The following is a 14,668-nucleotide window of genomic DNA, read 5'->3' on the forward strand; positions in this document are numbered from 1 at the left end:
ATTCTAGCACCCTGCACCTGCCACAACCCGTGCAGTTCCTCATTCCTGCCTGTAGTGTCGCTCTCTGCTCTGGTGCTCCCAGCACACTCAGCTGACTTGAGATACAGACCACAGTGTGCTAGAAGCACCAGAGCAGAGATAGACAACCCAGGTAGGAAAGAGCAACTGCACAGGTTTTGACAGGTGTAGGGTTCTAGAATGAACACTACACAGACTAAACATATACTTAACAGCGGCCATCTTCTGAACAGAATTATAAAACGTGCTCTTCCATGATTTCATTGATATTCATTGGATTACTGTTCATAGTAATGTAATCACTTTTAAGGTCATGCAAGTTGCAAAATCAGGTCAGATGTCGCTGTCAAGACAGCAAGTGTGTGGACCCCATAATTACCAAATCTCATGCTTGGTAAGCACTCCTTGGCAGATGACTTGTCTGCTGTCAAAGGTTTGAAAAACATTTTTATAGTAACAGAAGTGGGTGATAATTTTTAACCAATACGTAGCTCCTAAATATCTTGGAAAACACACTAAACTGTTTGCCAGTATACTCCAGTCTAAAAGGTTAATGTGTTACTTCTGGTTATCAATAATGAATGTGACACAGAGTGTAAGACCTCCAAACCTTTTCTGAACACAAAGCACTTAGCATTTTCTGCAGGCAGAATGGAACCCAATGACAAAGTGAAGTATTATGGGATTGGGGTACTGCTAGGCAACGGGCCAGGCTGCCCTGCTGCATTTTTATTTGAAATTATTCAAAAGCAGGATCACTTACCACAAAGCACCTTCTGGCATGGATTTAACCGCTTGTTAGCATGCTGACTTTATGTACTGTAACTGCTTGGGTGAAATAAGCTATGCACACTGCATACTTACAGGCAAGTGAAATAGTCTGTCCCAGAAAACACCCAGGAGAAAGATTTAAAATACTTTGCATACCCAACATCAATCTTCCAAAAGCAAGACCTAATGTCATGTGACATGGAGGAAAGCAAACCACAGTCCTTTCTTCCTTTGAACTGTGTTGCCTAGTCATCCCCGCTCTCCAACATGTCACAGGACATGTTTGGAAGAATTCAACAACACAACGGAAACATAAGCAAAAAAATAAAATAAAAATGTACACGAAGCGATTACAATCTGCATTATTAATCCTTTCTATACTGCACAATGTCATTAAAGTACCTGCCATGGCAAAAAAAAAACTTGCATTCGCTGAGGGTAAACAAAGTCCCAACACACAAAATACCAAAACAGAGTTTGGATCCCCAAGATCAGCATAATTCAACTATCTATGGAAACAATAAGATTTGGAAAAATAACCAAAACATATGCAAGATGTGGCCCAACCCTTATATGAAGCAAAGCGTGACTGATGAGCCACACCAGCTAAGATTCCAGCTGAAGGATAATTCTCAGTGTTGTAAAACTGAACAGCAGCACTCTGGAATAATGGAGAAAAAAAATAGATATGTAATAAGACGACCAGCCTCCTGTACTGAGTTATGTACACCACTCAGACAACTGTTAATCAGCCACTGAATCTACAATGAAACCAAACATGCAAGTGTATGTCAAGTTGCCCAGTGGAACAAAATTGAAGACTTTGGGGTATATTTACGAATTGGCGGAAGCTTCTCACAAGGCAGAATTATAAGTGCAAAATGTGCCGCGTTTGTACTTATTATTGCCGCTTTAAATTGAGCTCAAAGCCACCGCTTATTGTAAAAGTTATGACCTTCAAAATACCGTTGTCTAGAGATGGCTAGTGAGTGAGTGTCTCAACACACTGACTCGAATCATTCAGATGAGTGGATGATTCGAGTCACTCAGTGTTTGGTGAGTCGAGACACCCACATCCCCTAGCCTCTCTGTCAGTGGGAGCTAGTGAATGGCAGCTCCGCCCCCTACACTGCTGATCCGACCTGATCACACTTCTCCACTGTGTCAGATCAGCAGTGTAGGGGGCGGAGCTGTCAGCGAATCACTGAGTCGTGCAGCTACTGCCAGGGCTCGGGGAGTGCACTAACTCTCCTGAGTCAGTGCAGACGCTTGAGCTGAGCTGCAGGGGGGGGGGGGGGCGGCGGAGCTGTCAGTGACTGAGTCGCACAGCTACAGCCAGGACTCGGGGAGTTCACCGACTCAGGAGAGTCATTGAGAACCCTGAGCTGTAGGGCTGGGCTGTGGGGGGCGGGGCTGTCAGCGACTCACTGAGTCGCTGGCTCCCCTGCTGGCTCCAGCGCTGCACTATCTAAAGAGCCGTGTCTCGAGACACTTCACTGAGTTGAGCCATGAGGCTCAACTCAGTGCAATGAATCGATCTGCCCATCCCTACCGTTGTCCCAACGCTCAAAACCTATGAATCCAGTCAGCCAATCTGGATTTCCATTATGTTGAATGAATTTTGAAGAGATCGATAGGAAAATATGGCTAGTTGGCAATGGTCCTGCCAAAAATCTGAACAACCGGACTAACACTGATATTTAGTGCAATGGAGCTCAGAACATATCCCGCCACTCTAAAATGTGATTAATAGGGTGGTATTCAATTGGTATAGGGTGCCCGATCTCCAGTCTAAAGTGACGGGAGATCGTGGGGCACTTTTCAATTGTTCACGTTTTTCGCGCTGATAGCGCCCAAAGTGCTAGGCGCGATCACCAAAAGTGCTGTTTGGGAACCCAAACAGGTCACTTTTCGCCCCCATTTAAGCTCAAACCCCAATTGGGCTGCGAGCTGAAATGGTGCGCTGGCAGATGATCGTGCCCGACAGGAGCAATAATTGAACATCTTCTGTCGGGCGCGTAAAGGGGTGAAACAATTAAATACCGCCCATAATGTTCTAACTCTTATAGAAACAGCTACCTACTAAAGATGACTAAAAGCTCATGGTAAGAAAGCCCATCAATGCTGTATTATATGGTGATAGCAAGAACATCATAATAAGAACTGAGGTAGCCAAGTGAAAACTTCTCAAATGTCAGTTTTCATTCTCAAAGGTCGCATAAGTGTACCCGTCATGCCATTTCGTAAAATAGAACAGTGAAAGAACAGCCGGTGTAAACCTACCTGCAATTTTACAAATATTAATATATATACATACACACACACACACACACACACACACACACACATATATATATACGCCCTGAGGAAAATGTGTTGTAAGGGACAGTTTGTACCGGAGGGCACCTGCATTACTGGCTTTCTTACATATTGTGGAACTGCTTGCCACAGACAACTGAACTGAGATAGATAGAGCCCTTCCTCTTTGTGCCAAAGGGCTAGCATTATTTAAATTATCTATTGGTGTGTGCACCAGTCCTTGTAACACCAGAGCTCAATCAGAACCAGTGTACTAAACGAAAAGAGCTTCATGTCACGGGATGTTTTAAATAAGCATACCAATCATGCTCCTGGCAGTACACAGGATGGGGGCTAACTTCACACAGGCATGTAAGAGGGTGAATACAGAAAAACTACACAACAGCAGATCTAAACAAGTGTCTAGCTACAGGTTATATGTATTCAATGCGCAGTTGTGTGCAAGCGACAGGTTACATTTTAAGGAAATCTCAATTTCGGTGTGGCATCAGAAAACAAAAGGCATTCTGTAGCTTCCATTGTTGGGAGCGAGAAAGGCCATCCGCCACGAGACACTGTGCACACATCAGACTAATTCTGAACACGTTTACACTGCTGTCAGTAAGGGAAACTGCTAGCTCCAAAGGTTCTCAATGTAAGCTGCAAACATGAGTGGCATGAAAATTCCAAAGGGTATTTCATTCAGGAAGGTACAAGGCACTATGTTACGGGGCCTTTATTAGGGTCTTTTATAATTAAATACACTTTGGAATTTTAGCCATGCTTTTGGGACTACTGCTATCTGTGGTTGCACATTTTCCCTTGCTCCTACAAGAAAAAAAAAAAAAAAAGGAAGTTCCTACTGTATCCTAGATGTGACACACTAGGCACAATTCAGTTGTTAACGCCAGCAGCCGTCCCCCTCCTCACGCCCGACTGAGCTATTCAATTGTTGTTCCTGTCGGTCGCGAACAGCTGCTGGCGCCGGCATTTCAGCTAGCACCCTCTTAGTGACCGTTTGGGCACCCAAACGGCACTTTTTGCAATCGTACTCAACATTTGGTCGTGTTCAGCCATTTTACTCTGCTAAACCCGACCTCTTTGGGCGCAATAGTCTGAATCAATTTAATATCACCCCCAATCTCCCGTCACTTTAGACAGGAGATCAGTTGCAACAAAACTATTGAATAGCGCCCACTAGTACCTTAATGGAGCGTACACACGGTCAGATTTGTCAGACTTGTCAGATGAACGATTGAACGATTAAACGATTAAACGATCTGAACGATCTGAACGATCTGAACGATTTGACCTAAGTTTTGAACGATTTGAACGATTGAACGATTTTTGACTGCATTACAATGAATGGAATCGTCCAAGTCTGACTGCAAACCCATCAGATGTCAGATATCGTTATCTGACAAACGGGAACGCGCATCGTTGATCGTCCATCGTTCAGGCATGTCAGATATGAACGATTTTCCTTCAGATATGAACGACTGAACGATTTCTAAATCGTTATCGTCCATATCTGATGAAAAAATCTGATCGTGTGTATGCACCATTATTCTGCAGTACACAACATAACAGAATCTGATACATTTTCTCAGAGATTCCTCCTCAATGGACACATAAAAGCAATGGACGCGCAGTGCCTTTCTGGAATGGCACATGACGTATTCCAGTAGCGCACGTTTTTCATCCCACCCCATAGAAGTGCGAGGCAAAACTTGAGATCCAGGTAATAATGTAAACGGCAGATATGTGCGCGGGCAGGCATTACCGCATTGCCTGGTGGCACATTACTTTGAATTTAACTCCTGGCAGTGATTACGACTGAAATGGGTGTACCCGATTACCAGCTGTTAATATCAAAATATATTTTAGAAATATAAACAGACAAGAGATTGACAATTTCTTATAGCAGGATCTATGACAGTAAGACGTGTTGTACTACTAACATAAGAAAAACTTAAGTGAAATTAAAACTTTGCAGACTATTAGATTAGACATAAAAGATAATGCAATTTGCAGGAAACAGGGATGGAAAAGCCAAACGGAAAAAGACTGGTAAACTAAACTAACCCTTGACAGGAAGGAGAACTGCTGAGCGTTGAAACCTTCGGGAGAGGTTAAGATCACAGGAATGCAGGCCAGAATAAAGGTGTATGAATATATAGAACATACATAAAAATTTAATCTGTAGAAATACTGAAATTACCACTAAATGTCGCTGGATTCTAGAAAGGAAGTTGCAGCCCTAGGCAGAAGATTGCAAAATCTCCAGTAATGTGTGTTTTGCAAGGAACCATGTGACATACATATGACTCGGTGTTAAAATAGAGGCTAAGGATTAATTCACAGAACACAGGGCTATTGTACAACAGATATCATTATACTAACCAGCCATATATCTCCGTACCCCTACTGACAAAGAATGTGGGGGAAAAAAACAAGCTCCAATGCTGCATTATATTTATAGACATTGTATCATTCTCTCCGTGATAGAATTGCCACTTCCTGTAGATTGGGGCCTACACTGTCAAGCTAAAAGACAGTTCTTTCTACTCCACGTTATCCATCATTTAGTTAACGAGCATCCCTTTTGTTTTTAAGTCACTCATTACTTGTGTTGGATTAGGTAGAAGGGGGGTTGTAGAGTCCAAAGTGACAGCTCATTCTATACAATGCCATCTAGAATCAGAGCGGTATAGGCGAGCCAGGTTTAAATGCTGACATTCTCAAATACAAAGGAAGCAGGTTCTGTGGCCTAATTAAACCATATTCAGGTAACCCAAATATACAGCCCTGGAGTTAGGGTGGGTAGGTGAGGCCTAGGGGGACTGCTCAACTGATGGCTAGTAAAAAGACAAACATGTTCCTATGTGCAGAAGGAAAGGTTAATTTTGCTTTGGACTATACATTGTTCCCCCGAGCCAGAATCCATTCTATAGGTCACATCTGGCCCCATTAGATTAGTGGTAACATCTTAGCTTAAAACAATGCAGTGACTGAATATTGGCAAAATAGGGGTCACCTCATGCGTGTCTATAATTAGTATTCTTAGGGGTAACATATATAACATCATATATAGTAGATTGCAAACTTGTGAGCAGGGCCCTCTAACCTCACTGTTAACACCCAGTATTGTTTCATTACTGTACTCCCAAATATAAAGCGCAATATACTGGCGCTCTCTAAATGTTAACAATAACCTGGCATACAGTGGTTACTTGCGGATAGCGCAAAGTAGTCTATAGTGTGTGTGTGTGTATATATGTATATATATATATATATATATATATATATATATACACACATACATATACACACACACACACATATATATACATACACACTAATACCAGACTAAAACTCAGTACATATCTCCATAAGAGGGTTACTGTCTCTGACCAATATAACGAATGCCTGGTATAATGGCACCTGGGAGACTGGCAGCAGCAGGATAAGGACCTTCTTTATACCATGTAGGGGAGTGACTGACTAGGTAGAGGCTAGGATTGTACACGGTGCCCGGTGTAATGAGGCGGGGCTGTACCAGGTGATGCCCCCCCCCGATGCCCCCAACCTGTCCCCCATCCCAGCCCCTTGCCGTGCCCAGGTGAGATACTTACTACTCGGGATTCATGCTGGACATGTCACTGATCTCCCCGCCGCGTCTGCAGAAACACACACACCAAACACCGGGGACCCGACGCTGGCCAAGCTAAACCGGCTCGGATAGGGGGGAGGGGGCGATTAAAAATAAAAGAAAAATAATATCTACAAAGAAAACAAAGTAAAAAAATATATTAATAATGACTAAGGTCCCCCCAACGGCCCGGGATTAAACCCCCCAAAGCCAGCACAAGCGCCGCAAACCCGAGCTCTCTGTAACCCCAAAATGGCTGCCAGCTGAAACCAGGAAATAGTGAATCCTCCAACTCAGGAAGGCTTCGCACTGCCGACTGAGGGCCGGCCCCGCGATGCGTTCTGGGAGATGTAGTCACGCGGCGTCTGCACTGGCCGTTGATGAGCGTAGTCAGATGGGGTGGAGATAAACTACATCTCCCAGGAGTCTTTAGGATTCCCGCGCATGCCCGTTGCCGCGACTCAGCCCCTCCCCTGCTGCCGGGCTCCGCCCCGCTCCTTGTCCTGGTTCCTGGAGGTAGCTCCGGCTCCCTCTAGCGGATCTGGGCGCTGGGGCTGACGTCACCACTGAAACGTGGCAGCTGCCGGGCAGGTCCAGGGATATGCCGGGCCAGTCACGGGAAGAGAAGGAGGGGACAGCAGCCGCAGATAGCTGGCCAGGGGGTCACAGATCACTTCCTCTGACACTATAGTATTTTATTATTTTTATAGTGGAGATAGCTGAGCCTGCTGCTTTCATTTACTATCTGTCACTGAGAGACGGCTCTAATCTCTCAGTTACTATTAATGTGCAGCCAGCGACCAGTCAGTTTATCTGTCATGCATTGGAAATGGAGCTCTGGTAGGATTTCCAGTTGTGGGTGTATATTTATTGTTTTTATTGTTATTAAGAATAACATTTGTATAGCGCCAGCCAGCATCCTCCGTAGTGATTGAGAAAAGAAACAGTCATGAGACTGGAGAGAGATAAAGTACCAACCAATCAGCCACTGACATGTTACAGGCTGTATTTAAATAAAAATGACAGGAGCTGATAGGTTGGTACTTTAGCTCTCTCCAAGGCTTGATACATCTACCCCCTTAAAGCAGGGTACACACTACACACGATATTGTTAACGATTTGGCCGATTCTGACGCATCGGGCCGACAAATCTTTACTATCATGCAGTTTGTATGCCCTACATCGTGTAGTGCGCGCTTCCGTGGGGTCGTCAGCCGCAACGCCTGATCTTTTATACATGCAGTAAAATCAGGCAGTGCGGCTGACGGTCACATGCAGCGCTGGGCGGCGGAGGCCGGGATGTCGGGCACCGGATTGCCCAGTGTGTACGGACCGCTTGATATATCGGCCCATCGGCAGCCATGTCATGTGTTGCATCGCTGGGGACACACGTCGTTCAGGGTATGCGTTCGGCATCCCAGCAGTCGGGATGCCGACACATTACCGGCGCCAGAATACCGACGCCAGTCACAATCCCGTTGCCAGCATCCCGACCGCCGGGATGCCGAAGGTAAGTAACGGGATTGGGGGGAGGGATAGGGTTAGGCACTATGGGGGAGGTTAGGGTTAGACACCAAAGAGGGAGGGTATGCAGTCGGGAAGCCGGCGGACCTCATCCCGACAGCCGGCTTCCCGACTGCTTTATCCCGGTGAGGGTTAAATTACAGGCGTCTAAATCTAGACGCCTGTCATTTTACCGACGCCGGGAGACCGGCGCCTGGCATCCTGATCGAAGTGATGCCGAGCGCGGCAGCCGCGCTGGGGGGGTTAGGTTTAGGGCTCCCAGGGGGGGGACTTAGGGTTAGGCACCCCCCCCCCGGGAGGTTAGGGTTAGGCTAGGGGGGAGGGAGGGTTAGGCACCCCCGGGGGTGACTTAGTGTTAGGCATCTCCCCGCGGGACTTCGCTTTATCCGGCGGGGAAGGGGGGTTAGGTTTAGGCATTGGGGGGAAGGGTTAGGCACCCCTAAGGAGGGTTAGGGGAGGGAATTAGGTTAGTGAATACTTGCCTTAGGGACGATCGGGATTTTCACCCATGTCGGGCAGCCGCTGTCGGGATTCTGTCGGTAAATCATACCGATTCCGTTAGGAAAAGGGGAGGGTTAGCATACCGACCAACAAATGTCAGTATGTTAACCCTGTCGGAATCCCGACTGTCGGTATTTCATACCGATTCCTCATTTAGTGTGTATCCAGCTTTAGTATTAAAAGACAGCCAGAGCAGTAAGAGGGTGCCATGCTTGCAAGCTTACAGTCTTTAGCCAGTGGTGTACTGTAGTCCCTAGGGGCGCCTTGACCCAGAGCCGTAACTAGACATTTTGGTGCCCTGTGCCAGAGAGCACATTGGCGCCCCCCCCCATTATTTAAAAAATGGGGATATTAGGAGCTTGCCAGGAAAAGACGTGGTCTTGTGGGGAATTGTGAAGCCTCATGACACACCCCTATTTTGGGCATCACTCTGTCTAATGATCACCCTCAGCCCAAATGCAAATCCCTGTCTAATTACTCCCACCCCAAAGCAGAGCCCTGCCTAATTATCTCTCCCCACCTCAATGCAGACCCTTGCCTAATTACCCCCCCCCACACACACACACACTCTTAATGCAAACCATTGTCTAATGACCAACCTCCCCTAATGCAGACCCATGTCTAGTGACCCCCACCCCCCCTCCCCTAAATAAGGCCATAGACTTATGAACTCCTACTTCTAATGCAGACCCCTACATTGGGGTTGGGAGTAATTTGACAAGGGTCACTCACCCGCCAGCGCCAACAGCTTCGCATCAGTGAACTCAAGTCACTGAAGAATGATGAAGCGGTCCTGTCAAGCGGCGCGTCCCGTGGCAGTGTGTGAGGGACGTCATGACGCCTGTCATTTAACCCTAGCCAGGATTAAGCGGTCGGGAAGCCGGCTGTCGGGATTAGGTCCGCCGGCTTCCCGACTGCATACCCCTCATGGGAGGTTACACCTACTGTACTAAAATCCAGTATTAGAAAAATGCAGCCACCCCAACCTCAATGAATAATTTACCATAAAAAGGCTGCATATAAATAGGCATCCAGATGTGTCCTTGCTCATCTAGCCTCAAAATGCCATGCATCGCAATATGCCTGGCGTGAGGGGATGTAGTTTGGAAGCCGACAGTCTAAATCCCAACCATCGGCTTCCAGACGTTCTAATCCCAGCGTGGTACTAATGATAGGCGTCTAAATCTAGACGCCTGTCATTAACCAGACGCCGGAAGACGGACGCCCGGGATCCCGATCGAAGTGATGCCGGGCGTGGACAGCCGCAGGGGGGGAGGGTTAGGTTTAGGGCTCCCGGGGGGATTTAGGGTTAGGCACCCCCTGGGAGGTTAGGGTTAGGCTAGGGGAAGGGGAGGTTAGGGTTAGGCACCCCCCCCGGGGGACTTAGTTTTAGGCACTTAGAGGGAGGATTAGGGTTAGGCACTTGGTGGGGAGGTTAGGGTTAGGCACCCCTAAAGGAGGGTTAGGGGGGGGAATTAGATTAGCGATACTTACCTTAGGGACGATCAGGATTTTCACCCTTGCCAGGCTGCCGCTGTCGGGATTTGAACCGCCGGTCATGCGTCCGGCGGTAATATTACACCCGGCGTGAGTGAGCCATCACTCTGCTAGCATCGAGTCTTTTTTTTTTTGTAGGAAATGGGTCTATGTTGCAGTACGATTGTGATTAGGATGCACCAGGAGACTGTGCTGATTAAGTTGATATGTGACACTTGTATATCTGTGTGCGATTGAGACTGTAAACAGGACCTGGCGTGGAGAAAAGCTGTAGCCGTTGCATCGTAGCACTTTGCATGCTGACTCAGTGCCGCATATCAAAGTAATCCGCTCAGTCTCCTGGTGCGTCCTAGTTGCAAATTGCAATGCATTGAGACTTAGACACATTTTCGGCAGAAAAAGACGCCCGGACGTAGCAGAATCTCGCAGGACCAGGGGTGCCATGAGGGACTGTTTGACACAGTGGCAGCAAATCCGAGTGAGGACACATCTGTATATAAAAAAATGAATGTATTAGCCCTCAAGAAAAAAAACACTACCTTTGTCACATTGTACTGCAGCTCCACAATTCACACTGTAAGTGTAACTTTATCTCAATACAGCTTTATTAACACCATATCTTCACACTGAGATTCAAAACATCTCCTTTACATCAATAGAATATATTTATCACAGTGCAACAATAAAAAAAAAAGGGATACGTGACCATATCAGGCAGACCACACAAATGCAACAATACAAACCTGTTTTGCCAGTATCCATAATGTTCTTGGGAAGCAACACTGATGCCAGTGGTGGAACGGAGCATACACTGTACAAGTAATACTGACATGAAACCGCGTGGGTTGGTGTGTCTTGTGCTCCTGCAATGCAAAACTGGTGTTTTTGTTTACAGGATGTAAAGCCAAACTTATCTCTAATACATGGGCCACTCTGGCTGGTCAGAAAATACACCACAATTCTGCCAGCTCCCCTTTTGTCTTTCCAGTCTTGCAATGTCTCTCTAGCCCCAGCCAGAACCCTTCTGTTTCCCAAGCCCTGTGGTGTCTGTCAAGCCTCAGCCAGCACCCTTCTGTCTCCCGAGCCCTGCGGTGTTTGTCAAGCCTCAGCCAGCACCCTTCTGTCTCCCAAGCCCTGTGGTGTCTGTCAAGCCTCAGCCAGCACCCTTCTGTCTCCCGAGCCCTGCGGTGTTTGTCAAGCCTCAGCCAGCACCCTTCTGTCTCCCAAGCCCTGTGGTGTCTGTCCAACCCCAACCAGCACTCTTCTGTCTCCCAAACCCTGTGGTGTCTGTCAAGCCTCAGCAAGTACCCTTCTGTCTCCCAAGGCCTGTGGTGTCTGTCCAGCCCCAGCCAGCAACCTGTCTCCCAAGCCCTGTGGTGTCTGTCCAACCCCAACCAGCACCCTTCTGTCTCCCAAGCCCTGTGGTGTCTGTCCAGCCCCAGCCAGCAACCTTCTGTCTCCCAAGCCCTGCAGTGTCTGTCCAACCCCAACCAGCACTCTTCTGTCTCCCAAAACCTGTGGTGTCTGTCCAGCCCCAGCCAGCAACCTTCTGTCTCTCAAGCCCTGCGGTGTTTGTCCAGCCCCAGCCAGCACCCTTCTGTCTGTCCATCCCTGTGGTGTCTGTCCAGCCCCAGCCAGCACCCTTCTGTCTCCCAAGCCCTGTGGTGTCTGTCAAGCCTCAGCAAGTACCCTTCTGTCTCCCAAGCCCTTTGGTGTCTGCCCAGCCCCAGCCAGCAACCTTCTGTCCCCTCTATTCCTGCTTTGTCTCTCAACTTCAGGCCTAGCCAGCTCCTGCATGACACTTATCTTCTTCTGGCTGCTCACACGGCGCGGCTCCTCTCTCTCTCAGCTGTGCGTCACGCACACTGGATCAGTCACAACAACCCCTTTTTTTTGCACGGCAGCAGGATTGAATGGGCTGTAAGAGCGTGACCCCCTCACTTTATTGCAAGGCGGTAGGAGTGGGAGCCCCCTCTCTGTCTGGGCACAGGACTCCAGTCCCAGCAACCCCCATCCTGATGACGACCCTGGGTACAGGTACCCCTAGTAAAGAACCCCTGCCCTAGAGTATCAGAAGTTTTAATGGAACCTCTAGGGCAAACATTTTCTATTAAGATACTCTGCAAAAAGACGAGGATAAAGAAGGTGTGGGAAACAGTGGGTTGCAGAAGCAGATGTTAGAAAAAGCAGGGGACCAGATTGGCGGAAGGGGGTGGGCAATAAGACACATACAAAGGGGGGTGACAGACACACATAGAATATACAGTGGCAGGTACACATACAGGTGCAAGGCAGATACTAATATAAATAAGGTGACAAGCACACCGAATAGGAGCAATTGCAGGATGCCATTATGCACAATTTGGGAACCACTTTGGGAGTCACTGGTCTATAGGGAAATATGAGTTTGACTTTAGTTTGGTGCCATCAGACAGGGATCAGAGGCTTTTTAATATAAAATCAGACTAAACATAACAGTGTTCTCCACAGAAATTTTTTCAAGCCGGGCGGCATGAAAAAGTAGCCGGGTGGGGGCCTTCGCAATTATGCGCGCCGGGAAAAGGAGTATCTCCCTTACCAATCCAGCCCGACAGGTCTCAGGCTGCTCCCCCACTGGCTCTGTCAAAAGTGCCCATTATACAGTGCCCCCTGTATTTGTGCCCTTTATACAGTGCCCCCTGTAGTTTTCCCCTTTATACAGTGCCCCCTGTAGTTTTCCCCTTTATACAGTGCCCCCTGTAGTTTAGCTTTGCCCTTATGCAGTGCCCCCAGGCTGAAGTAGTGCCCCTATGTAGTGCCCCCAGACTGGCCCCTTATGCAGTACCCCCAGGCTTAAATAGTGTCCCTTATGCACTGCCCCCAGTAGCAGCCTCCTATACAGTGTCCCCAGTAGCAGCCCCCTATATAGTGCCCCCATTAACAGCCCCCTATACAGCGTCCCCAGTAGCAGCCCCCCTATACAGTGCCCACATTAACAGCCCTCCTATACAGTACACCCAATAGCAGCCCCCTATACAGTGCTCCCATTAGCAGCCCCCTATACAGTGCCCCCATTAGCAGCCCCATTATACAGTGCCCCCAGTAGCAGCCCCCTATACAATGTCCCCAGTAGCAGCCCCCTATATAGTGCCCCCATTAACAGCTCCCTATACAGTGCCCACATTAACAGCCCCCCTATACAGTACACCCAATAGCAGCCCCCTATACAGTGCTCCCATTAGCAGCCCCCTATACAGTGCCCCCAGTAGCAGCCCCATTATACAGTGCCCCCAGTAGCAGCCCCCTATACAGTGCCCCCAGTAGCAGCCCCTTTATACAGCAACGCATACTCGCAAAAGAAAAAAAAAATAGACACCTGATCCACGCTCCAGCCGACCGCCGCTGTCCGCTGCTCCTGTCTGCATTATGGGAGAGATGTCATGACGTCTCTCCCATCAACCGCTGCGGGGGGGAGCCGGAATGGGAGCTGATGAGTGAGCTCCAGCCGGCTCCCTCTGTGGCCGCAGCAGCCAATCAGAGTCTGTATGACTCTCATTGGCTGGCTGCGCTGCTATGACAAATACACAGCTGCTGCTGGCGGCTGTGTGTTTGTTTCTGTGTACGGCAGACCGCTACTCACTGCGGTCTGCCCTACACTTGTGGGGCCCTGGGGACACTAGCTGCGGGTGCGGGCCCCTGTGCAATGCACCGGCTGCACCGCCGCTAGTTCTCAGTGCAGTTGAACTGGGGGATTTTTGCCAGGCAGACCGCCTGACAAATAAAGCGTGGGGAGAACACTGCATAAATATATGTTGGACATGGAATACAGAGTAAGTAGTATACACCAATGGATTCAGCAGATATACTATCGGTAGACAGCTAACGATGTAACCAGGAGTTTGGTTTATTGTGTAGCAGTATGTGTGTAGAGCCTGACTCACAATTAATACACACAGTATCCTGGATGGAGCATATCATACAGAACAGCAGTCAGTGATGTATGTGCTTAGCGGTGCATATACAGGTATACTGCTTAGTTTGTTTGTTACAGCTGTCAGTTACATTTGGGGACTGCCAGAGAGATGAGCGTTGTGTGACTGGAGAAGTGTGAGCAGCACCTCCGGTATCACCTGCACTGACACCCATCCCAGGGCCAGGCACCATATGGCAACAGCAGGAACTTCTCTCTGGTGTTCAGTCACAGTTATTCTTTCGCCGGGTGGCGAACCCCTCACCCCACCCCCCGTGGCTCACGCCCCTGGTGAGAGCCATCCTGGCTAAGGGGTAGATACGCCCCTGCCCACACTTACACACAGTATCATGGGTGGTGGGGAGCTTGAGTGGAACATACAGAGCACCAGCCGGTTATGTATGTGGGTAGCGGTGCATATACAGGTAAGCGGTATGCCTTAGAAGGATATATGTTGA

General features: G+C 48.2%; 1 protein-coding gene across 1 annotated transcript in view; it reads right to left on the minus strand.

Annotated features, from left to right (window-relative positions):
- The window catches only part of RAB1A (RAB1A, member RAS oncogene family), a 51,099-nt gene extending 44,036 nt beyond the window's left edge, over positions 1-7,063 (minus strand). The window contains exon 1 of the mRNA XM_088477248.1: positions 6,723-7,063. Coding sequence (XP_088333374.1) covers positions 6,723-6,745 — 23 coding nt within the window. The 5' untranslated portion in view covers positions 6,746-7,063. The remainder of the gene's footprint in view (positions 1-6,722) is intronic.
- Between the last annotated feature and the right edge of the window lie 7,605 nt (positions 7,064-14,668).

The sequence above is a fragment of the Taudactylus pleione genome, unplaced genomic scaffold (assembly GCF_031769625.1).
Source record: "Taudactylus pleione unplaced genomic scaffold, aTauple2 ptg000201l, whole genome shotgun sequence".
Taxonomy (NCBI): domain Eukaryota; kingdom Metazoa; phylum Chordata; class Amphibia; order Anura; family Myobatrachidae; genus Taudactylus; species Taudactylus pleione.